The sequence below is a fragment of the Enoplosus armatus genome, chromosome 11 (genome assembly GCF_043641665.1).
Source record: "Enoplosus armatus isolate fEnoArm2 chromosome 11, fEnoArm2.hap1, whole genome shotgun sequence".
NCBI classification, from domain to species: domain Eukaryota; kingdom Metazoa; phylum Chordata; class Actinopteri; order Centrarchiformes; family Enoplosidae; genus Enoplosus; species Enoplosus armatus.
This window is the reverse complement of record NC_092190.1, coordinates 1,987,694-2,012,696: the sequence shown is the minus strand read 5'-3', so window position 1 is coordinate 2,012,696 and position 25,003 is coordinate 1,987,694. Positions and strand designations below refer to the sequence as shown.

Below are 25,003 nucleotides of genomic sequence, written 5' to 3'. Positions count from 1 at the left end.
TACTGTAGTCTCTCATCTGGGACATGCCAGGATTAACGGAGGTCTGAAACGGCACGCACACACACACACACACACACACACACACACACACACACCAAAAAGAAAAAAAGGAAAAAGAAGAAGCACAGCAGCACTTAATGAACTATTATGAATTACATAAATGAGCGGCAGAGCCAGTTTTGACGGAGGCCTGCAGCTGGTGCGGTCTCGAGGACTCGGGTTTTAGCTCAGCTTGACTCTTGGTTGAACTGGTAACGATGAGTCTTACATAACCCGCGTCTGTGCGGAAGCTAATGCACGGCGCGTCACTGGAGAACATGCAGAAAACCTGAGGCCGACGTACCTGTGGAGCTTTCCGCACGGCTGCGTCCATGCGTGTTACAAGTCACGGTCCAGATGTTGGCGCGCCTGTCCATCCTGTCCGTCCTGTCCGTCCCCACGTCAGTCTGCACGGCGCACCTCCGACGGCACAACTGAGCATGATGCTTTCTGCCTGACACAGCCCCTCCAGATAAAGTGTGTGTGGTCGTGTTTTTACACTTCATCTGCCCCACCCCACCCCCGCCTCCACTGTGTGTGTGTGTGTGTGTGTGTGTGTGTGTGTGTGGTCCATCACACACACACACACACAGACCAAAAAGCCATCTCTTAATGGCCGTCAAATCCCTCTGGATGGAGTGATGGAGGGATGGAGGGATGGATGGAGATGGGCGGTTGGCAGGATTACAGATGCTCTCAGATCAAACCGCAGAGGTGGAGCGGTAACTTAGAAACACACAGATTACACACACACACACACACACACACTGAGCATGAAGTTGGAGACGCAACTTATCAGAAATGCAGATGTTGAAATGGATTAGGGGATCAGAACGCCATCAGTGGTGTGATCTGATGAGAGAGGCGATCAATACGAGTTGTTAAACACCACAGATTACCGCGCGGACCACCACCTCCCCCCCCCCCCGGAGGGCTGAACGCGGTCGCTGCAGCCGCGAGAGTCCCTAAAACCTTACTTTCGAAATGACACAGAAATTATACAACAGGGCTTTAATGGGTGTCACTGGCTCGGCGGTTATGAAACACCGCTCAGCACATTAGAGACCATGTGACCTTTCGAGAGTGACATGAGAAACCTCCCAAAAATTTTTTTTTTTTTAAAAATGGGGTGAATTCACGCAGGATGAACGACGCGTGACCTCCGTTTTGTCTTTTCGCTGCCTAAAAAGCTCCCACAGACGGCTAAAGTGGAGACCATCTGTAGAGGCATAAAATACAGGTCAGATTTCTTCTTTTTCTTTTTTTTTTATCATTTTACCCTCATTTCACCAGAATGAGTCTCTTGCCTCGCCATCATTTCTGCACATCTGGTTGCCATGGGGAGAGACGACACCATCGCTGTGACAACCGTCTGGATTGAGGTCGTCTGGGAGATTCAGCTCACCTGGTCCAGGTGCAGCCAAGCGCTGGAGGAAGTATTCACATCCGGCGTGCTAGACCACCTGCAAGGGTACCTGACCACACCACCGGGCACAGGCGTCACGGTCTTTTGCATGTGTCGTCACCAGGCGAGCCTTTGGAGGCTGGGGTGTTACAAGTCTGGGCAGGTGTGCAGAACTGCCCCACACCTTGCGAGTGGTACCGCGACAAGCCGATGCTACCTGAAGGACATCAGTAATCCGGTCATTGTGCCTGATTTCACCTTCATGGACGACGATGCCCCAAGGTCAACGAGGTCGCATCATCGGGGGGGAACGGCTGCTGGAGGCCGGGGTACCTCGAACGGAGTGGCCTGCACTTTCTCCAGACCTGAATCCCATAGCAAACCCATGGGATCAGCAGAGTCGTCGTGTAGAGGGTCAGAGCTCATCTTGAACCATCAACTGATGATTAGCTCACTGCGGATGAATCAGCGGATTATTTTCTCCATTAATCGATCGGATTGTTTGGTTTGTAAACATTCTGCCGTCCCAATGACCCGGAGCCCAAAGCTCCACGTTATTTATACATATATGCAATTAACAACAGCATTCAGAGGGAAAAGCAGCAGATCTCGTTTCAGCTGAACTGGTACGAATTGGTAACTGAATAAATCAGGACATTCTGTCCTGACGCGCAGCCACAAGTTCGCAGGTGCGTCATCACACCTCACCTGCAGATGCAGGTGTGCGTACCTTTACACGAGGAAGGACATGTGGTTGAAACACCGTCACGTAGAATAAAAAAAAAACGTGGGAAAGAAATACTGAGCAAGCTTTTCAAAAAAAAGAAAGCCCGCAAAGAAAGCATCCGGATGATTGCAGAAACAAGAACGAGACTTCCCACAAAGTTAGACGCACAATGTTTTTATAAGAATTAAGATTTCAGTTCGGCCACATGCTCTTTCTTGGTTTGGTTGTTGCAGAATATTGTTCCCACTAAAAAAAGAAAAAAGAAAAAAAATTGTAATTGTTTTCTTTGTCGCGGAGTGTAAAAGGCTGACGTCCAGCAGGTCGCTGAGCTTTTTGCAGGTTTTTGGGAAAATAACACAATTGACACACTTGAATTTACAAATGAAATCTTTATATACTTTTTTTTTTTTTTCTCCTCAAAAGAAATGAAGCCCATCCGATCTACACCAAATTGAGTTTTGCCGCCCGTCCGCCTTGTATCTACACAAGGCAGCAGGCCGCTTGCTACAGGTCTTCTCTGCTCAACTACAGTAAAACAAGTCTTCATGAAAACATGCTTGATTTTCCCGGATACTTTTGCATTCAAACATTTTATTTTGGTAAAATCATACAATTGCACAGCTGAGTGTTTCCCATGCAGTGCAGTAGCCTATTAGCTAATACAGAAAGCAAAGTCTACATCTAAAGATCTCGAGGGTTCTCCGGAGAATGTGGAACAAGTCTCGGGGGGTTCTGCCTGCAACAGCGTGCGCAGAAGCTCCGGTTCATCCCGAACAGCACCGGCGGCTGCCGCGAGGATCGGTAACAGACCTGCTCCACATCCGAGGAGAACTCGGGAGGCGTCATATATGCAAATACAACAATGAGAATAAACCACATGTTTGTTTCTTTAAGGATTGCCATGTGCCAGACATTCACTGGAGAAAAAGAATTATCAGGTCAAATTAGAGTAAAGAATCAATAATGCACACAATTGGAGAATCTGAACACTTCTGCACTGATATGCTTAGGAAATTTATTTGCTCTTTTGACAGCTATATTCCAAACCTTGGCATGTTTGTTCAATTCCATTTCAAATTTTGTTGACCAATCAGTATAATCTAATAGAGATGAGTGGCCCTGAGGAGGCCCTGAAACAGCTGTGGATATTATTTACTGAGTCCAATGTATCTTAAACATTAAAAAGCTCACACTACCCCGAAATATATAAATTTCACGCATACAGGTGACATTCAACATTCAAGTGCCAGTGTTTTTTGTACTGTCTTTTGGTCAAGTTTCTGAAACTTTCAAAGAATCACTTTGAGGCTTACAAAAATAAATATTTGTCAAAAATGCTTAATAAATTACACAAAACTAGCAGCAAAAGTAGAATCTAGAAATCTGTGCAAATGGCTAAATTCCCCCGACTGCTAAATCCCCTGGTCCCAAATAAATCCTGGTTTAAACGTTGAGAACCCTTCCCCTTTGTAAACAAGCTGCGTTTTTCACAATCTCCTCACACACAATATTTGGAAGCTTAAGGACACATATCCAAGACATCTATATAAAACTCTAGATGTGCAATAAAATAACTTTTGTAAAACTTGATGGGCACGACGTACAAGGGCCTACACACCTAAATCAAGTAGCACCATTCAATCTCAAGTTCTCAACACTGTCAGTGCATCCGCTTTTTAGTTCAATTTCTTTAAAAAAAAAACCAAAAAAAAAAAAAAAAAGGTTTCAAGGCACAACACACCCGATGAGAAAATTGGGAGCATTTTGAGGTGAAACGCCCCATCTCTCCTCCTCTCGATGGCTGCTCCTCTTTGAGAGGAAAAGCCTGCTCTGGCTTTACGAAGCCACAGATTTTGTATACATGTCTGAGCAGATTAATTCCCAGAGGACCTGACAGTACTTTAATGTTCCATAAGGAAGTGGACACTCCCCCATCTTTGGCCACCTCCACAGTTACACTACGCAGCAATGGAAACCAAAGCCACGGACGACGGTGGTGCACTGAAAGCCGCGCCCACGCCTACCCCCCCCCCGTCCCCCTAACCCCAGTGGTCGGAGTGCTGCTCTACTCTGCCGTGTTCCTCGCTGTTCAATTGATAAACCTCAGTGATCATTCAAATGCCTGTCTCTTAAAGATGAACCATGCCTCCAACGCAGCTTGAAAAGAGAAAACGTTTGTAATTAAGTTAAGCCTGCGACTCAGTTCACGTGTCCTTCCTCCTTGACCAAAAAACAAAACACTTGCAAGCGTAGAATACCATCTGGGCCTCATGGTTGCCGGTCGATTCGGTAAACACTAACACCACGCTATGCCCTCCCGATGCTGTGGTCCTTTATGCAGCCATTTTGAACTTCACTTTCAAGATGGCAGGCATTTTTTGTTTTGATACATATTTGTAGAAGAAACAATTCAAAAATCAAAAAACTGACCCAGTTTTTCAATTCTGCACACACCTGCACCAAAAATGTCTCAAGTAAAAATAAACAAAAAACACCGCCCACTTAATGTAGCTAGCACTTGGTAACATACTAGCTGCCATAACACTGTCAAGTCAATTGAAAAATGTGGAGTAACAAGTTCCAGCAGTGATTATTCTTGTTTAAACCTCAGCAATTGTTGGCACTGAGCTTAATGACTTCTGTGTTCTTAAGATTACAATAGGAATGGCTATTTCAAAGACCATCGTATCCATAAAAAGGAGCCTGTCCAGGATAGAGTGAGCAAAGAAAGAAAAAGAAAAACAAATGTAACTTTGTCCTTAAGGATTAAAATACGGTTGCTTCACAGAGTGGCCCAGTTTGTATTAGACATACTAATGGCTCCATTAGCTGTTTGACTATAGAAAAGGCTACATGATGTTCCTGCAATAAATTTGAAGTTCAAATGGAATCATGACTCAGAGCCACAATACCTCAGTATTTGCCAAGGTTTGATTAAGTCCAAGCTTAGTTTACCTTTCTAATATATATATATTTTTTTTTTTTCACCAAACAAAATAATAATAGTAAAATCAAATTTAGAGCTCTTGGCCATGTTCATCTGGTGAAATGAAAACATAAGATTTCCTGTTTAAATTCCAAAGGCACAGTACATTAACATACAAATGATCCTCAGGTTATTCAATTGGGGGTTTGTTTTTTCCACAAAAAGAACAAAAATACTTTGAACAATGAAAGTCCGAAGTTGCTATCGGACAATGCATGTCAGCATCCATGCTCACTCTGAGGTGTGCGAATCTCTGCGCTCTCCGGTGCATTGCACGTGCTGGTGACTTTCCTTTGCGTCGTGCTGCACTTCCTTTTTGAGAGAAGCGAATGGCAGAGAACCAGGGTTGGTAATGTACTGTGTGTCAGTGAAGCTACACAGGGAGGGTTGTTATGGTCTGGCTTAAGTTAACATGTGGTTTCCATTGGGTTTGGTTGGCGTGGCAACCTACTCCTATGGCGACTAGTTGCCCCACCAATCCACACTACCAGAGTGGCTGTAATTTCCTCCGTAGCCGTCATTGCTGTAGAAGTTGCCACCAAAGCCACCTGTGAAGGACAAGGCCAGAGGTCAGAGCCGAGCAGCGACAATGTTTAGTGAAATCAAAGTGACAGAGCGGCTACAACCACGTCGCTGCTGTTCAAACCACAACTGTGCCGCATTATGACATCCACAGATAAAAAGGCCAGGGGAAATATGGTTTCCTTACCTCCACCAAATCCACGGTTTCCTCCATGGCCTCCAGTGTTACGCCCTCCACGGCTGCTACTGAAGTTTCCAGCACCACCTGGCGTCTGACGGTAGTCTCTAGCTCCAAAGCCACCAGAGAACCTAGACAGGAATGTTAGTTAGATGTTATGGTGCTGATTTTCCAACAGTACGACAAAGATCAGAAGTGGTTGAAACTGCGTCGTAGTTTTAAACATCGAGAGCAAGACTTGTGTCCGGGTCTCTGCTGTCACCAGCTGGGGGCTAACTGAGCAGTCTGACTCAGTCAGGCAGCACTGTTGGCAGCAATTGACAGACATTGGGTCTAGTCAACTTTATTTATATTTCAAAATATGCCAATCCTTTCATCAATCATTCCAATGGATAAGTTGTGGTTCAACTGAGCATTTGTTTGAGATTGTGTCACTGCATTTCCCAAATGTCAACAACATAGTTAGAGAAATGTTGCAGATATGAATGAGGGCTACAACTATTAAAGACGCAGGCTGTAAAAGTAGAATTTTCCTTAAAAGATGCCCACGAGGAGGTCTGCACGGCCCCAGACTCGCCTGACATTTGTGCATGTTCTGTAAGTTGTGTTGGTTGCTGTGTGCGACAGTTACCTCTTGGAGCGTCCGCGGGTGCTGCTCTTGTGCTGGTGCTCGTAGGCCAGGCTCTCAAGCCAGGAGGGAACCTCCTGCTTGGCCTCCACCAAAATGTCCAGCAAATCTTTGGTTATGTTGCTGTTTTTGTCGTTAAAGAACGACGTGGCCAGACCTGCACGAAACAGAGTATGATTACAGTCATTAAAGTACATTACAGGCATTTAAAACTTTGTTTTTAATTTAAAAAAAAACAACAACAACTTGTTCATACCAAGGTTGCCCACACGTCCCGTACGGCCAATACGGTGAACGTATTCCTCAATGTCACTGGGCAAATCAAAGTTAATGACGTGCTTCACATTGCTGATGTCCAGACCTCTAGCAGCCACCTGGAAGAGTAGAGTTGTTTAAATATCAAGTTCTGGTGAGAACAAACTCATGAGGTTCACTTTGTCCACTGGCCAAAATAATTATGGAACTTAAGTTCATTAACAGCTGATAAAATGTGCCAACAACATCCATTCAGCCAAAACCAGTTTCTTCCATGAGTTGGCCTGGTTTCCTCCGTTTTTTCCCCCTAATCTGTCTGTAATCCAACTGTGGATATTGCAAAAGATTCTGCAAGAGACTTGTTACCCTTTGATTTTAAATACATATGGGTATATATATATAAATGCTACATACAATTTTTGATGTATGCTTACATATTTCTGTTCCCCTTCATTTGTTACCCAACCCCAATAAGCAAGAGTTTAAAACACAAATGAAAGTTGAATGGGGAAATTAAGAGAAGTAAGACAGAGTAAGAGCAAAGATTACTTACAGCTGTAGCCACCAAGATGGGGCAGCGTCCAGACCGGAACTGATGCAGAGCTTCCTCTCGGTCTCTCTGGGATCGGTCTCCGTGGATGCTGGTGCAGGCGTAACCCTCGTGGTACAGGAAGTCTTCCAAAGCATCTGCCCCTTTCTTTGTTTCCACGAACACCAGAGTCAACGAGTCTTTGCCTTTGTAAACCGAAAAAAAAAAAAAAAAAAAAAAAAAAGGACGGGACAAAAAGGGAGGAGAGCAGGATGAAGAGCGAGAAAGGAGAAAATAAAATCATTGATAACTGGCAACAAGGCTATGGATGGATATTTGTAACTAAGACACGATGGGAGCAGGAACATAAAACTGTCATACTAAAAAAAGGTCAGCAACTGCAAGATCATGATGTAAAAGAAGAAAATCAAAAACCAAAATGACAACTTAGAAATGGAGACAGGGGTTGCATAAAAAGCTTTACATTTACTGACAACCATTAAATGACAGCCTTGCCTTTAGTTTTCTGCACACAGTACAGACGATAACAGAACAACGTAATTATGTTTAAACTAGGATGTCCCGACCAGAGTCCTTTAATATAGGGTATCTGCAGGGCCTGATCAGATACTTAAAATATGGCACATTGAAATAGCAGCTGTAGCCTTCTAAATCCAACACTAGAGCTACTTGATCCAAAAAAATCGAGGGTTCTGGTTTAACACTGAATGGAGCAGGGCGAATATGACTCTCCACTAGAGAGAAGACGCAGCACTCTGTTGGAGTTGTTACAACTACAGAAACACTCGTGGTTGTACGGTGGTGGTAAAGAGTGGTGCTTCTTTCGCGTCACAGTTCAGACACCGGCTTGCAAATTATGCGATCCGCCGCTGGCAACGTTAATGCACTGGTGAAATTGACGGTCAACGCCGGCTAGAAATGAGCAGCTGCTAGCTGAATGTTTTGTACACTCTTTGCTAAGGAAGAGAGGAGAGATAACAGATTTGTTGGCGTCAGTTCACTGAATGTGTGTGCTTTGCCAACCTGGGTGTCAGAGCAGAGTCAATAAAATAAATTCTCACATTCACACACTAATTTTCCACTCGCATATGGATCGAAATGCTCACAGCGCAGAGCCCTGGCTGTCGTTAAGAAGAGCAGCAGGATGAGCTGGACTAAACACAGTTAAGTTAAGTTAAGCAGCTAAAGAAATCGGAGATCGGATTTTTGATCGGCTTTGTTTTAGCCGATAGCGATCCATTGAAATATGCCTGGATCAGGTCGGGACATGTTTAAACAACTATTGAATTGTTAGATATTACGTTACAATCCAGATATTTGGCATTAATGGCTATCAGAACAAAAGCTTGAGATAGTAAAAATGGCTGAGGGGTGATGGGGTAGGACAGGCCATTACAAGTTGCATAATTCGCAGCTAATGCTGTAACTGTTCTGCATAAAGCTCCACCCTCCATATTACTGAAGCCCGCGAGGACTAGAAAAATAGTCAAGGTGATGACGACACACTTGGCTTGCCGTTTCCATGACGCCCCAAAGCTGCTTTACTTTGGTTGATAACAGCCAAGTGTTTGCTTTAGCAAGGATGCCCGTGACACAAATTGCACATTGGTTTTATTTTTAAAGTGGCAGCTGCACCGGTTACCATGGAAACAGCACAAAAAACAGTGCGTCACTTCTTTGGAGGTAAAGTCAAGTTACAAAACTTCTACATAATACCAGTAATTGAGAGAGATGGCTCAATACACCGTTAAAATAATTAATGGTACTATTCATTATTGTCCCTTTGAACAGTTAAGTGGTCTAAACTAGACCGACAGAATCATGGAAACTGAGAGCTCTTTCTATGACAACCAGCCAACATGACTGTGTGGAGCCAGCTGACCTTAGTGCCGATGTTGATAACACACTGTAACACTACGCTTTCAGTGTGGAGAGGTTGTACTATTGATACAGAGTCTATGCGGTGTTACTGTAGGTCCAACAAGCTCTTATTGGAAATGAAAGAAAAAACAAAAAAAACAAAACTGAGGCAGCATGTCAGCTGGGGAGGGACAGGATGAGCTGTGGGATGTGATGTTTCTGGCTTGTGGGTCAGAGTGAAGTTATGGTATATGTTCATACTTACCAGGTTTCTCTGGGGCCTCTGTCACATTTTCCTGAACCTCACTGGGAATAACTAAGATAAAACCAAACCGGCCAGTAAATGTAAGGCTGCTCAGTACACAAATATAACAGCTTTACGTCATCATGACAAGCAAAACCCTTACAACACAGCGAGCGGTTTCAGTACCTGCTCACCCCTGCATGAGATTTTGTTTTGATATTTTATCTCACTGCACTTTCACTTGCTATAATGAACAACACTTGTTAGCAGAGATGTAGCAAAGTCAATATTAGCTTGATATGGGGCAGACTGACAAACACAGGGTGATGGGTTAGAGCCCAATGTGACCTTCATGGGAGGAAAAAAAACAAACATTTTCCTTATGGTGTATGCAAAACTCACCTGTGGCATTGAGCAGGTCAAGGAGGAAGGACCTCTTGTCATTCTCCTCTACCCAGACAACCTTCTGGGTGATGTTTTCTGAAGTGGAACCGACACGCCCCACTGCCAGGAATATGTAGTCCTCTAGGAAGTCTCGAGCCAGGATCTACGCAAACAAATCAATAAATAAATGTATGCAGATATGTCCCAAATTAAGCAAGATGCTGTGTACTTGACTGTCCATACCTGGATCTCCTTAGGGAAGGTGGCGCTGAACATCATGGTCTGGCGGACGCCTTTAGGTGGCATTGTATCTTGCTCCACAATGCGTCTGATCTGTGGCTCGAAACCCATGTCCAACATGCGGTCAGCCTCATCCAGGACCAAGTAGCTGCAGAGACACATTTCATATTTAGTTACGAGAACACAATGACACCAACTGTCTCAGTGTGGATCCCTGTGCTATACTGACTTGCAGTAGTCCAGACCGATCTTTCCTCTCTCCATCATGTCAACCAGACGTCCAGGTGTGGCCACCAGCAGGTGACAGCCTCTCTCCAAGTCCCTGATCTGCTGGCCAATATCAGCACCTCCGTACACCACGCAGGGACGCACACGAGAGCGATAGGCAACCTAGCATGTAGGAAGAAACAAGTAAGCTTCCAGGAAACATTCAGGCAGACAATGTTATGTTCCATGATGGTGTCGGACACAGTATGGCTTTGAGCTCACCTTCCTTGCTTCGTCATAGATCTGCAAAGCCAGTTCTCTGGTGGGAGCCAGGACCAGGGAGATTGGGTACTGCTTGCGGCGGCCATACCTTCCATTGTCCTGGGGAATCATTTTTATTAGAAGTCAAATGGTAATGCAGGATATGTTCAATTATTGTGCATGTTTCTTTCCCCAGTACCTGTCCATTGTTCTTGGCGGCCTGCAGAGCATCTCCAGGCCCTTCTGTGTAGATCTGACTCAGCACTGGCAGCAAGAAAGCCGCAGTTTTACCGGAGCCTGAAACAGAGCAGGGATCACGATTATGGTTCCATTTTTTAGACTACCTAAAGCTAAAATACAAAACCACAGAGCCAAAAGGCAAATCCTGAAAGGCCCATCAACCTTTACTTTCCGTTTTTCCAGATAGAAGAGAAAATAATTTACGAAAAGTTAACCAGGAAACATTGAGACTATAGAGAAATGCTAACCAGTCTGAGCGCAAGCCATCAGGTCTCTCTTGGACTTGATGATGGGGATAGCATACTTCTGGACCGGGGTGGGACGAGTGTAGCGACTCAGGGCGATGTTCCCCATGATGATCTCCCCCATGTCCACATCATGGAACTACAGAATCACACATTCAACATCAGTATGAGACAAACTGTTCAATTAAAAAATTAAATTTTAAATGAATCCATATAGATACAGGACAGCATTAAATACATGCATCAGCGCTCAGTATAAACTTACACTTTCAATGTGGGGTGGGCAGTTGCTTCCAGTGGCCTCCACAGGAATATCATCATATTTCTCAAAATTGATCCCAGTGTTGCCTCCAGAGAAAAGCTCGCTAGAAAATAAGGTTTGCAAAAGTTGAGGTCTAACGCAGGAACAAGATGGCTGACAGTTTTGTCATTGAGAAGAATGCCTTACTGTTCCAGGCGCTCGTTGGGAGCAGTGGGCTTGGACCAATCTTCTTCTCCTCTGGAGTCCTCCACCCAGCGGCTGTTTCCTCCTCCAGCAAAGCCTCCTCGTTCATATCTGTACACATGCACGCAGAGTGTTAGCATGGAGCTATAATAAACCCTTTAATTCAAGGCATTCTGGGCATCCTATTCTTGTCATTATGTCCAAAACTTGCAGTGTAGCAAACCTCCAACATACTGGTTAGGGTTAGCACCTCTGCTAAACAAGCAATTTTAAATTCAAATAAAGCAATGAAAATGCTCAGCGTCATAGAATAGAAATGATCAAATAAAGACTCTTATTCAGTCTGCTCCGGATTTTACATTGAATGCTTCTTTGTAAAACTTTAGATATTATAAAACATTGGATTAAAACAAAACTTTTACAAACCTTCCCCTTGAACCTGCCCCACGGTCATTGAAGAAACCAGTCTTGGACCTGTCAGAACGTCCCCCAAAGCTGTTGTAGGCAGCATCCCTTGGAGCTCCTCCCCAGTTGCCGTCTTTGTTGTCGTAAGTGCCGAAGGCTGAAATGAACAGATAAACACTCCGTCACTGATACATTTCATGGTTTGTTTGTTTTCTTGTTTTTTTTTTTTTAAACAAATCAGCCGTCACATCAGATGACACCACTTTCTTACCAAAAGTGGAGTCTTTCCCTTAAAGCAAAGCACTCAAGTTACTTAATCTTAAATTAGGTGCACAGCTAATGTTAATCAAGCTATAATTTACTGCAAATCCATTATGCATATGCAGGCTAACAGCATTCTGATATTGTAACTGTATTGACAAGGGTGGGGGGGCTGAGTTTTCACCTTAGACTACACTGCCATCGCTCTACAGCTAGAGCTTTAGTTTGAAACTTTAAAGCACGACAGGGTTTCCCCACCTGCATTCTGTAATGGTTGATTAAACGAGCCTCCACCCCTGTTACCACGGTAGGCGCCACGCCCACCTCTATCATTGCGAGGGGGTCCTCGCCCTCCAAAGCCACCATTTGTGCGGTTGTCATGGTAACCATTCACAAATCCATTGCTGCGTCCACCGTCCCATCCAGATGAATCTTCAGCGAAAGAACAAAGGAACAGAATTAAGAGGCTTGTGAGGAAGAGCATAATGCTACACAAGTTACTCAGTAAGCAAGTACACATTTGTCTGTACTCATTGTCCTTACTAGCCATCAGTCTCAAGTGCTGACCTATTTTTAGCCCAATTTACTGACAGGTGGGATGCACAGGACTCCATAGTAGACTACAATCTCGACTAAAAGCCTGCGTACTTATCAGAAAAACATTTGCGATAACATTTGTGTCATGGGTCAATGTTTTCTAATATTAAAAAGTAGGCAAGAAATACAAAGCAAGTTCTACACCTTCACAAGAGAATAGATGCAGAGAAACGGTTTTAGGTCAAGTAAAAAGAATCCATTGGCCAAACACTGGCGTCACTATTTAGGTAGGATGACTCTTTTGTACCCAGAGACTTTGAGCCTCGTCTCTGCTTGCATGGGACATTTACCACAACGGTTTGCCCAGCTTTGGACACTGGCTGTGTCATCAGTCCCACTGGTAGCCACTGTGTTATCAGCGCAGGCTGAGGATGAGACTGGTGGTGGTGGGGTGGGGGAGTTAGCTCCACCATGGCAAGGCTTGCTAAGTAGCTGAGGCTATGCCACAATAGCATCAAGGGGTAGACCAGCCACTACCCCTTCGGCCAGGCCGATTCTAGATCTGTGGTGATGATCTTCACTTATACCTGTGGGCCAACAGGTAAATGCTTTCGTCATGGTGCCCCCTTCAGGTAAGCACAAGGAAAAGCCTTAATGCTTCACACAGACTCACACCGATCCATGTGTTGTAGAGCAATAAGTAAGTAAGAGTAAAGGGTGCCATAAGTTGTTTGTCTCACACACTGATCAGACTAATTTAATTGGGTACCAGGCACTGCAAATGTACATTGTGTAGCATTTTCTAAACAAGCTCAAAAAGGTACCCCGTCGATGGTGACACGGTATGGGTTTTAGTCAGTTCTGGGAGTATTTGGGACCTCTCAGGCAGAGCTGCATTGCGATCACAAAAGGGCAGGAAAGTAATTACTTCCATTTCAGACCTGGAGTTCAGACATTTTTACTGTCAGGTCCAAATGTTTACCAACTAGATTTGAGCTTTACTTTGAAATTTGCTTAATTTACCACACTGTACTTGTTAATTAACCACAAAAACTTTGTGGTATAATTTAGTTACTCAGACTGGTATCATAAGAAGTACACGTGTGCACTCTGCAAACATTGCAAAGCACACCATGCAAGGTAGTCAGAGCCCAACTTTCTGAAACACCAATGCAGATGTTGTTACGGTTCACCTCAAACCACCAAAATAAACAAAAATAAGACCAACTGCAGACACACAAATCAATGAGAGTTACACCTCGATCGCAAAGCTCGCTCTTTTGTGTAACAATGTTGCAATGGCCTGCAGTGACTCGTCCTAGCTACCAAACATGAGCTGGAGTAGAGTAACAATTCTCCTTGTCCGTGCAATGTTGGATTGACCACACAGCTTGTAACTTACAAGGGGCTTAAATATTTTTCCCCCGGGCTGTAGAATTTTGTCAGTCGAATCAGAATAGCTGTTCAATACAAATATTCTACAATACTTTCCTTTTTTCATAGACTCTCAAGCAACACTTTATTGAGCTGCCAGAGTCTTTTAACGTGGTTCAGCAGCAAGTTCAGGGCGACCGCAACATTTATGTAACAGTTAGTTAGCCCTCCAAGCGAATGCGTGCCAACTACGGCTCAGAAATGTGCAACATTTTTTGCCGACGCTAGATATCAAACAAAAACCAGAGACTATATCGTATTAAGTTGAGCTGTAAATTCACCACTTAAACATAGAATATAACATCATATTGGAGCCTGATCAGGCAAGGACTCTCTTCTGCTAGGTCCGGGTCTGCAGCTGCCTTCTTCTACCTGTCACAGAACGTAGACCAACGTAGAAGTGTGAGCTACAAGTGGTTTGGTCCAACACCGTTTGTAAAAAGAATGTCTCCTTACAATCTAACATATTTCAGGTGAGTCTTAACGTGCCCTTTCGCCCCATCTTGATCATGCTGCCAGGTGTACCACGCTCCAGACAGCAAATGAATGGCATATTCGAGAGCTGCTTTTGCAGCAACCCGAGCCTGCTCAACTTCAAAGACTACATGTTGGCAAGACGCCTTTGACTTTTATACCCAGAGCTATACTTGGAGTATAAAGGAGCTTGGACAGTCTACTAACCTAAAAAGAAAAAACAGATCTGGTGCTTTAACATCCAGCAACATTAAATGTAGAATGCAAGCCAGCTAACAATGTCTAATAGTCTGTTCTAATCATTTAATTGCAAAAGCCAAAGAAAAAGGCCATGAGAACGGCAGATGGCCACTCCACTTTAAAATAACCTCGCAGAAACAAACATCCCTTTCAGACCGACGTCAGGACTATTCAATTGTGTGCCAAGGAAGGGTGAGTGTATGCAGCTTTCTGTTCAACCACAGATCAATAGTTATTCTAACACCAGAGAGAAGTAACTAATCAAAGAAATCACCTGGAGCAGTTGCTGGAACAAAAACCTGCATGCACTCAGGTTCTCAGCACAGTGTTCAATAAACCCACTTACTTTTCAACAGTATGCCGTAGGCAGACAAAAAGCTACAAGATCTATAAAGAAACAAAAGAGGAAGAACTGAGAGACTTGTGCTTAAGAATGAGTGGGACTGAATTATGCCAGTGCAGCGATGTAAAGCTCGGTTTCTTTGCAATCCCTACTTGGATTTCATGACTGCCACTAAGAGGTTAAAGGGTATGAATGGTTGACAATCCAACAAAAAAAAAAAAGAGGCATGTGTCTTTATTATTTCACAGGTGAATGTGTCTCATTATTAGTAAGACAGTCACACTAGTGATGCAGTGCAGAGTCTTTAAAGCACCATCACCATGCATCAAAAGCAACTTCATTTGCAAGCTTTGACAAATGCTGTGTTAGGCCCAGATTTCTGCTGCTTTTGTCAAGTGACCATGACAAAGCAAGGGCACATTGATTATGCCCGTGCTCAGCTATATACACTATGAAACTCTGCCAACAAGTAGATGGCATGCAGGTAGAGGTCAAGGTATACCACATCTGTTTCGCCAACCCCCACTGTAGGCATGGTAAAAGGCAAACTCTTGAGAGGCCAGTCTTGGGTAACCTGAGCAAAGGTAGGGAAGCAGGCTATAAAAAGACTCGCCCATAATTACTGGCTCATGCAGTATGAGTGTTGGGCGGGACTTTACACTAATAGTTACCAATCTTACAGTCATCCCATCCTGAAGTATAGTCATTTCTGTGACTTTGCTGACACTCTGCCTGCCATGGTTGTAGGCACTGCTTAGAAGAAACTTATGGGACAATGCAGGTGAAATATGGGCTTGAATGTACAGTTGGGGAAAACATTCATGAATCTACCATGTTTGAACAGCTCACTATAGTAAAAGGAAAGCATTAACCCAACAAGCTTATGCTTACATAAAATTGTCCTTTACATGTTTCTCATTGTGATTGCAAGCATCCCAGCAGAGAGAAGCACATTAATTAATCATGAGCCCATTTTTTAGTTTTACTGTGAAGTGTATTGCTCTCATCTAACCCTCTCCCCCTTCGCACTGGCTTTGCTGGTGTGTAAAATGGCTATTTCATGCATCTAGAAATGCAGGTTGCCCTCAGCGAAAGCAGACAGAAGGGACTTACAGAGGTTTACTGGTGCCACTGAATAACCGCACTGTCTACCAGCGGAATAAGCATTTCCTGCTGTGGAATAAGAAAACAGTAAAACGAGAAAAAACGTCAAGTGTGCAATGACACAGTAAGATGATTCCAAGATTTTTTTAATGAAAATTACTGACTGAGTATGTCAGAGGCAACATGTGTCTTGATTTAAAGCCTTTAAGAGGCTGAACAAGTACAGGAAAAAAACTGACAACCACCTTATACTGCCTACAAAAACAGTGTTAAAAATCTATCGATGTCAATACTTATACAAGCACCAACCCACCCACCACATTCCCCTTTATCAGAGCAACAGCTAGCACCCATCTTGTTCACGTGAGAGATTACCCATGAAAATAGTTACTAAAAACTGAATGACAGTTTTGAAATTTGCCCCATTCTCTTACTTATGAGCCGTCTGGGGTGGAAATTTCAGGCTACAGTCATTTTACAGTACTGCTTGCCCTACTTTACCCATGCCAAAATAAGCTATCATGCACAGACACTGAAAACGCATTTGACATGGATTTCTGTGCACAAGTAAAAATTGGACGAATGTCCTTAAAGTTCCCATTCCTTAAAGAACCATTCATCTTTGTCTTGACTGGTAAAGATCAATGTGTTAAGAAACAACCACTGTCTGGCTATGTCTCACCAATTTTCTCGATTGTGCTTGCTTTTACCATGCTCTGAGGGACTTCTTACATTTAACACCACACGTCAAACCTGTGTAGATAGTCTGAATGTGGCTTGGTGGGGGGGGGGTGTTGGATTAAACTCACCATTTTTAGGAGCATCTTTGTTTCTCAAGTGAGGTGGAATGTAACGCCCTAGGTGGAGAGAAAAAAAATGTCACGTGCCACATAATTAAAAACGGACTTGTTTACCAAGATTGGTATTGTTCAGTAAACAAGCTGTGCATGCAACAACTTTCCCTCAAAGAAAATTGTTGTGTTACAATAGCTTGCATTACAACACAACTGCCCAGATTAAACCACAGTTTTCCTCAAAGATAAATACACTACGAAAGCTCTACATCTTGCATTTGTTGGAGGAAAAACACAGTGGTTTACATTAGTTTACTTGAATGCCTTCATTACAAAATACCAAATTATAAGAACAAACGACATGAGGCTTAAACTAAGGGTATTGTGATCAACCACTAATCTAGCATCTTTAAGTAGAATCTGCTTCATTACTTACTGCCAGTTCCTCCGCCTTGTCCGTCAGCAGAGTTCAAGTCTAGGACAGCAAGCTACAAAAAAAGGGAAAATGGTAGAAGAATAAAACAAAGTCAGGTGAGCGTTCATTGTGAGTCTGAAACTACCAACAATATACAATGAGGGTAAAACAATACAATGACCATCGTTGAAATAAACCTAATATCAAATACGTTAAGAAATTCTCCAACTTGAAATATTTGACAATAAAATATTTTTATTAAATTGGTCCGGGTGGTTTTGCACTTTAGTCTAAACAAACCTCAACTCAAAAACACTACCAGCCCCCTTTTTTGTTTTGGCTTTCATAAAAACCGGCTCGACTTATTTAACAACCGACATGCACAACCATCTAGTCACTCATCATCTAACAGGTAAATGCTCGCAAATTAACAAGATACGACAAAAAAAAGTGAAATAATGTGAATTAATAGTTGCCGTGAAATAGCTTAACTAAAGTTATAATGCCTGCACTATTCATTAAGTTGAGAGCATTACTTTTCTAAAACATTAATGGACGCTAAAATCTGCTGCCAACATTTTCTCCTGCGCCACGTTTCAGGTCGAGAAGGCCTAACATTAGCCGGGCTAACTTAGTAGGATACCGGCCGGGTCGTAAAATGTTAGCTAACCATGTAAATCTCCATTAATTGAAATTAAATTCCACGACAGATGATTTACACATTATATTAAGCTGGGTTCGAGACTGCTGTTAGCGATTTTAAAAACAGAAACGCGACACGAGAAAGCTTGTTAGTTTAGTTCGCTGGCACAGCGTACTGACGAGCTCCGCCATCACAATCTTCTCAACAGCGACATCATCACCTCCATTTTACCAGCCGCAGCTTTAGCTTAGCTGACGGCTAGCGACTTAGCTAACGAAGCTACCTCTTTCTCTGTCTAAACTACATGTGCGTAACGGAACAATCACCACATTTCTAAGAGAAACAAACAAATAGGAAATCAGTTGGAAGTACTCACCTGCTGCTCTAGACCGTGTGGATTATCAACGACCACATGACTCATAACTAAAGAGAGTAGTAGGAGATTATTTCTGAAGAGAAAGGATTTTCTTTGTTAGCACGACCGGCTATGCTGTTACGTTAAATTAGCTTTCCTTTTCTGTACAAATTACGACCTTGAGCCAACGGTTACCTATAAAGTTAACTAGACGATTACGTTTGCTTTAAATAAATAAAACGACGATGCTTGTATAAATATAATTTCCGTTCAAGTTTCCAAATGAAATGATTGCTGTGGAGCTGTTGAACAGAAACCCCTTCCCGGTTGGCTTGACCGTGGTGGAATGAGACACCGAGCGCTCAGGTAGCGCGAGATATCGCTTCTGTAACCCCAGGCCGGCGGGCAGTTGGGCAAATATCGCGATGTTTCCTTTCGCCTCGGATTGGTACGACCAACAGCAGAAAAAAACAGCTATTTGCCACATGAAACCAATCATTACGGTGGTGTTCCTCTGCCCTGCCACAGAACTGCTAATACGTCATTAGTATATTGCTTCACAATGTGTCTTTAAAAAAAAAAAAAAAACCCAAAACCTTAACATTTGTACCACAACACACAACCTTATATTCCTAAATAAGGGAGAGTTTTGAATGAGTATATCTGGGGCCTGTTTCAAGAAGTTTGGGATTTAGTCAGTTATTTATAAGTTATCCATATAACTTGATCAACCTTTTTCGAAACCTGCAAGAGGAACCGATGAGTGACCCTCTTCCTGGACAGACAGATTAGTAATAGATGTTGTACGTACAGAAACAGACAAAAAAAATATAAAGAATATGGATCCAGGAAGGCTTTGAGAAACTTCCAGGCAGGCCACACAACCTCCTCTCTGCCACAAAGACAATGGAGAGAGGACATACCACACACACACACAAGAAACTAAACAATACCACGCAGCCTATATACTGTTTATATATTATCATTTACATAAACTGTTTCTGGAGTTTTTAGAAGTGGCACATCCTGAGTGTCTGACCATCCCTTAATCACATGGTTTCATATGTCCTATGTAAGATCAGAAGGGTCAAGCATAAGCTCAACCAAAGCCCTCTTCCATCCTCCCCCATCTCTCCCATTCACAACCCCCCCCCACCCCCTTTCTCTCTGGCAGTGTGCCTTCTGTTCTGCATACAGTGCAGGCGGTGAGGCCTGTTCTAGTCATTTATCCCCTACCGTGCTGCACCAGTGGAGTGAGGGCTGAGGGGACCATATGTCGCTGAGATAACGTGCACCAGAGGTAATTGGCTACTAGGAGAAAGGTCAGCCGGGGAGAGATTTCTGACGATAAGTGACGCTGATGCCGAGGAAATCCCTCCATCTCCAAGACATCCCTCCTCGGGCGCATTTAATGTCCCCAAGGCCACAGCTAAGATGGGTCGATGTCACGTTCTCACGCGTTTCTCACTTGTAAGTGCCTTCTTGACTCAAACGCTTTTTTACTAAAACAGACACCATTTGTTCGAGCCTCTTTGGTGGGTTAGGCAGGAACATCCCTGTGTGTGTGTGTGTGTGTGTCTGTGTGTGTGTATTTGCACAAATCTGCCCCATGGATCAGCTTGATTTCTCATTATCCATTAGTCACTCCATGACGTAGAGGGTATTTCCCGACAGGCAGCACTAAGGTGCACCTGCCTACTCCAGAAATGTTGTTTAACTCGATCCAAAGGTAGAGGGTGTGGACTGATTACATAAACCTGAAATGTTTATTAGACACTGTGTTTTAACTGAAACTTTGCTTCGCCTCCAACACTTGAGCTCTCTAGATTTTCACTTTTGCAATCACATTTCAAATATCCCACAACACAAAATGTATTAATGGACTTTTTAATGCGTCGTCCATATAGTGGACTTCCTGAGGTTTGTGTGGCAGGACATGCGGCACCATCTCCTGGACAAAGTTATATTTCAACATGAGTAAAATACGAAAATGTCCACCATCCACATTTATTGCTTTGCTTGACCTGCAGCAAGTCTTGCATATTTGTCGGCCAGCCCTCGACACAATACGAGACTGTTTCAACGGCATGGCGGCTGTGGTTTGACACCTAACTGTCCCTACGTGGCTTGTTCATGAGTGCTAAGACACAAATGGTGCTCGGACTTTCCATCTCAAGTTGTTACTGAAAAATAAATGAGAAATCATTGCTGTATTTGTATTAATCACTGATGATATTCCTAGCCCTGCTTAATTCTTCCAATCCAGAGGTCCCGTGCAACTTAATGACACCAGTTATATATATGTTTACATGTGAAGTATGACGAGATGTGTAACGTCAATACAAACAAAACATTTTGAAACTTGCTGCAATTCTTTTTGTCGTCATTAAGTACAGTAAGAGTGCATTAAATTAGTATTACATATCTGACATGAGCACTTCTTTAATGTCACTGGCTGATTAGAAGAGTTTGTTGATCATGATCATCAATTATTGGGGAATTATTTTGTTAAATCGGTGCACACAGTTTGGCTTCATTCTGTCAGAAAGAAGTAAGACGTCCAACAATCATCACGGGACTGGAAACAAACTTCAGCAAAGCACTTTGTAAAGTGAACAGTGCCACCGTGTGGCTGCTGAGAGAACATCACCTCTGAATGAAACCAGAGAAAAACTTTATTGAGACAAAAACATTAAAAAATACTGATTATAAAAGAGAGAGAGAGAGAAAGACGGAAAGATCCTAAGCAGACACACACACGCGCACACGCACGCACACACACACACACACTCTGTAGTGAATCAGTTCATCCATCTGTCCATTGATTCTCCTCTGATGCTGCAGGTAATCCCATGATGCATTGTGTGATGTCACCAGCCAAACATGTACTCCATCGCCTTGGAAACAAAACTGTCGTCCTTCCTGGGTGTCTGTCTGTCTGCTACCACCTGAAGGCAGACAAACACTGTCAGTTATTTCCAAAATCAGCCAAACGCACACTTCAGATCCTTCAAGTGAAGCCTGAGGTCAGAGGTCACCTGGTAGTCGCTGCCGGAGCTCCTGTAAGCGGCGCTGAGCGGCCTGATGGCGGAGCGAGGAGTGGAGGGGAGGACGGAGGAGGAGAAGGAGGTTGAGAGTGGAGAAGAGACCGGGACACAGCTGTCCATCACACTCTGAGAGAGAGAGAGAGAGAGAGAGAGAGAGAGAGAAACACAACAGACTGGGCTCAATGTCACCTGATGAGGAGGACCAATCAGACGCCAGAGAGAGAGACAGACAGACAGACAGACAGACAGATGGACAAACAGGCGGGAGTGTATAAACAGGTACGGACCTTGTCTATGCAGGGTTTGACTCCCACCATGATGGCGTCACCAAACACTTTTCCATCTTTAGACAGAGCTTTCCTGGCCTGAAGTCTGGACTGATACTGAAGGTGCATCCAGTTACCAGGAGACGCCATCTGCCAATAAATCATCAACGGGTCAATCAGTTCACATCAACGCACCTCTGACGATGTAGCTGTATGTTTCAAAGCTTTTGGCTCTACTACTTCAACAAACCAAAGCTCACTGATTAGGATGCTGACTCTCCTCTTTCAGCTACACACAGCGATTCTAAAACATGGGCCCCCGGGACCCATAAAGGGACTTTAAGGGGGACCGAAAACGACCTCGCCTGGGTCCAGACCATTGAATCCGCCCACTCCACCGAGTTGACTGGTTCTGGTCTGACATCATGACAAAAATAAATAAATAAATAACCTGCTAAACATTACATACTACTCCTCCAGTAGCTGCTAAAAATGTGTTGTTTGCAAAAGGTAATGCAGGTCCTTTTGTTTGTGTGTGTGTGTGTGTGTGTGTGTGTGTGTGCGTGTGTGTCTAACCGTGTGTTTGAGGATGTTTCCGTACTGAGCGAACTGCAGCAGGATGTAGGAGGCTGAGGCTGGAGGAAAACTAACACACACACACACACACACACACACACACACACACACACACACACACACACACACAGAGGTCACGTATATGTATTCACAGTCTATTGTGCAGTACAGCAGTGTTAGCAGTACATTTAGCAGTATAAATACCCAAACACCGTGACCCAGGTCTGGTCCAGCTGATCGTCAGAAGACAGAGACTCTCCCTGACTGTAGAAGGGATCGACCTGAGCTGGAGACAGGCACACCTGCTGCACACCTGGAGACAGAGACAGGTAGACAGACAGGCGGAGAGGGAGAGGGAGAGAGAGAGAGACAGGCAGGTGAATGCAGGCAGGGCGACAGTCAACAGCAGTATAGAAGGAGCCGTGTGAAGCAGCTGTGATCATTTCAGCAAATGCCCCAAAACAGCATCTGTTTAGGTTGAAGTGACAAAGCCCTCTAGTGGCAGCAGGAGTTATGACGATGTGTCCACATCATTTTGGCCAAATAATGTACTAAACAACAACAATGACTTCTAGAATAAAAAAAAAAACTGAACCCCATTAGAATAGGTAGTACCAGTAGTGGTGGTAGTATACTAGTGCGTACCTGTTCCTGGAGTTGAGGCCCCACGTGCAGACAGAGGAGACTGCATAACTGGGAAAGACTGAAGAGAGACACAAAAATATTTATGTAAACATTTAAAAAACGTTAAGGCTTTTCTTGCCTTAATCACATTCCATCCTCATGACACCGCTTTTCTTACTTTTAGACGGTGCAACTGAACAAAGCGGCCACTTAAGCGTAAAACAACATAACTGTTTGTGTTGACCTTCCCCTCAAAACTACAGATCAAACTACGTTTCAGCTGGCGCGGCGTCGTACTAACCTGTCTGTGTGTGTTGAGGGGTGTCGCAACAGTAACCAGGTCGCCGTGGATACTGCGAACAGGCGGGGCTCCACTCTTATCCTTGGGGGTGGGGACAACGGGCTGCGGGGCGGACCCTCCTCCACCTCCTCCTACTAAAGTACAGGACAGCCGACACTAATGAATCTACGGCGTAAACGGCAATCAGCTGATGTGAGGTGGGTGTCCTCCTGCTGACCTCGGTGCATACCTGTGCTCTCCACAATGGGCGTGGCCAGGCTGAAGGGGCGCGGCTGGGGGGTAGTTGGAGCTGGCAGGTCACCCATCAGGAAGCCGGGCAAAAACTGAGCTCCAGAGGCCGGCTTAGGGGAGGTGGGAGAGCCCAGGGTCATTGGTTCAGATCCCACTGAGAAACGGGGACAGGAAGACTGATTTCAAACCGGTTAGAGACAAGTGGTCCCCATGGGGGCCGACCAGTTTGATGTGCATTTCATTCAATGTAAACTGTAGCAAATCAAATGCATCCTGCACAGACTTACTTCAATATGTCAGTCTCTGCTTGCTCACTCTGTACCACACAAGTAATAATCCCATTTTACATTTTGGTTCACATTGACTTGATTGCAAAAGACAGATGTCACTTCCAGCCACCGTCTTTACTGGATTATGGTAAGTGTTGTTAAAGATCTCCAGGGGTTTATTTTACAGAAACCGGGTCTGGTTTGTCTTCCAGATCAGTTACTGCACTGGTTTTCCAGAGGCATGTCATGTGACAGCGTGTTAGTATAAATTCATATTATAGTGCTGTGTCTGAGCCAGACTGCAGAACTGAGTCCAGCCTGTTGGATGAGGTCTGTCTGTTTGGATCAGGATCAGTCCGGTAAATGTACATCACAGCACAGTGACAGTTACATGCAGTAAATCTCTGTAAACAAAAGTCTGTGTGAACATGAGAAATACTGTTATAACCCGCTGATGGACCTCTAATAACACGTTTTACCTTTTACAAAAACCAGAAACAGGAAAATGAACCCCACTGTTCGCAGCTGAAGAGCTAACGTTGAGCTAACAGGTTTTCATTGATAAACACATAAAACAACAGCAGAACATTATAACAAGAAGACAACAGTAGATAAAGACGTTGTAAAACTCGAGTTACCTTGCAGCTCCATCTCTGTTTCGTTACTTTCTGGCCGCGATTTTCAAAAGTAGGAAGTGACGCCAGGCACAGGGATAGCAAGCTAGCAAACGCGGCTAGCAAAGCGAACTGATTTGTCACTATAACTTGTTACTTTTGAAAAGTCTCCTTCAGTGAAGCTAAATGCTAACTTATAGCATCCGATTAATTAAAGTTAAGTGATTTAAAATCGGATATCTCAGTCGGCTGCAGTTTGTTTCAGGGGCTCAGAGCCGGCGGTCGGGCGAGCTGGCTGGAAACTGAGAGCACTGCAGCTAACGGGACCACTTCCGGCGCATTTAGATGGCGTGGTGTAAAGATGCGTTCCCTGAAATTGTGTTGTATATGAACTTGTAGCAGCAAATTTAAACTACTGTTTGACAGCGATGAACTGAGGTTTAAGGTTTTAAAACTATACTCATATACCCGTATGTACACTGGAGCAGTTTTTGGTCACTGTAATAATTCCTATTCTACATTCTGCCAATGAAGAGGTCCCGTCTTTCCTTCCATTGTGAGGGTAGTGGATAAAATCCACAGTCCTAATTCCACATAAAAACGCATTTCAAGTCCAGTATGGACAGGGGTTACGGAACAATAACAGCGACCAAA

General features: G+C 43.9%; 2 protein-coding genes across 11 annotated transcripts; both read right to left on the bottom strand.

Moving 5' to 3' along the window:
• Positions 1-2,742: 2,742 nt before the first annotated feature.
• ddx3xa (DEAD-box helicase 3 X-linked a) lies at positions 2,743-18,747 on the bottom strand. Of its 10 annotated transcripts, XM_070914496.1 has the most exons (21): positions 18,443-18,747; positions 17,445-17,496; positions 17,024-17,071; positions 16,224-16,283; positions 15,782-15,874; positions 15,613-15,684; positions 12,341-12,514; positions 11,843-11,978; positions 11,420-11,527; positions 11,237-11,336; positions 10,975-11,110; positions 10,686-10,783; positions 10,508-10,606; positions 10,248-10,408; positions 10,022-10,166; positions 9,797-9,941; positions 7,294-7,475; positions 6,742-6,859; positions 6,489-6,642; positions 5,867-5,988; positions 2,743-5,705 (listed from the first exon to the last, which is right to left on the bottom strand). In XM_070914496.1, the coding sequence occupies exons 1-21, from the start codon at positions 18,485-18,487 to the stop codon at positions 5,620-5,622; spliced, it is 2,334 nt and encodes a 777-aa protein (XP_070770597.1). In that variant the 5' UTR covers positions 18,488-18,747; the 3' UTR covers positions 2,743-5,619. The 10 variants fall into 10 exon arrangements, with proteins under 10 accessions (XP_070770597.1, XP_070770598.1, XP_070770601.1 ...); XM_070914497.1 differs by lacking the exons at positions 15,613-15,684; positions 15,782-15,874 and adding an exon at positions 9,416-9,466; XM_070914500.1 differs by lacking the exons at positions 15,613-15,684; positions 15,782-15,874 and adding an exon at positions 9,416-9,466 and having other exon boundaries at positions 12,407-12,514.
• A 2,362-nt stretch (positions 18,748-21,109) lies between these two features.
• nup35 (nucleoporin 35) lies at positions 21,110-24,630 on the bottom strand. Its single transcript, XM_070915120.1, has 9 exons — positions 24,374-24,630; positions 23,465-23,620; positions 23,236-23,369; positions 22,956-23,013; positions 22,515-22,623; positions 22,311-22,380; positions 21,756-21,884; positions 21,460-21,594; positions 21,110-21,369 (listed from the first exon to the last, which is right to left on the bottom strand). The coding sequence occupies exons 1-9, from the start codon at positions 24,384-24,386 to the stop codon at positions 21,292-21,294; spliced, it is 882 nt and encodes a 293-aa protein (XP_070771221.1). The 5' UTR covers positions 24,387-24,630; the 3' UTR covers positions 21,110-21,291.
• Between the last annotated feature and the right edge of the window lie 373 nt (positions 24,631-25,003).

Bases quoted from the DNA above. Each gene is read 5' to 3' on its own strand.
- ddx3xa (XM_070914496.1), bottom strand. From the start codon at position 18,487: ATGAGTCATGTGGTCGTTGATAATCCACACGGTCTAGAGCAGCAG. The intron at 10,784-10,974 runs GTTAGCATTTCT...GCTCTGTTTCAG, and splicing joins GATGGCTTGCGCTCAGACTG to GCTCCGGTAAAACTGCGGCT. The intron at 5,989-6,488 runs GTAACTGTCGCA...ATTCCTGTCTAG, and splicing joins ACCCGCGGACGCTCCAAGAG to GTTCTCTGGTGGCTTTGGAG.
- nup35 (XM_070915120.1), bottom strand. The intron at 22,381-22,514 runs GTATTTATACTG...TGTGTGTGTTAG, and splicing joins ACCTGGGTCACGGTGTTTGG to TTTTCCTCCAGCCTCAGCCT. The intron at 21,595-21,755 runs GTCCGTACCTGT...TCTCTCTCTCAG, and splicing joins TCAAACCCTGCATAGACAAG to AGTGTGATGGACAGCTGTGT.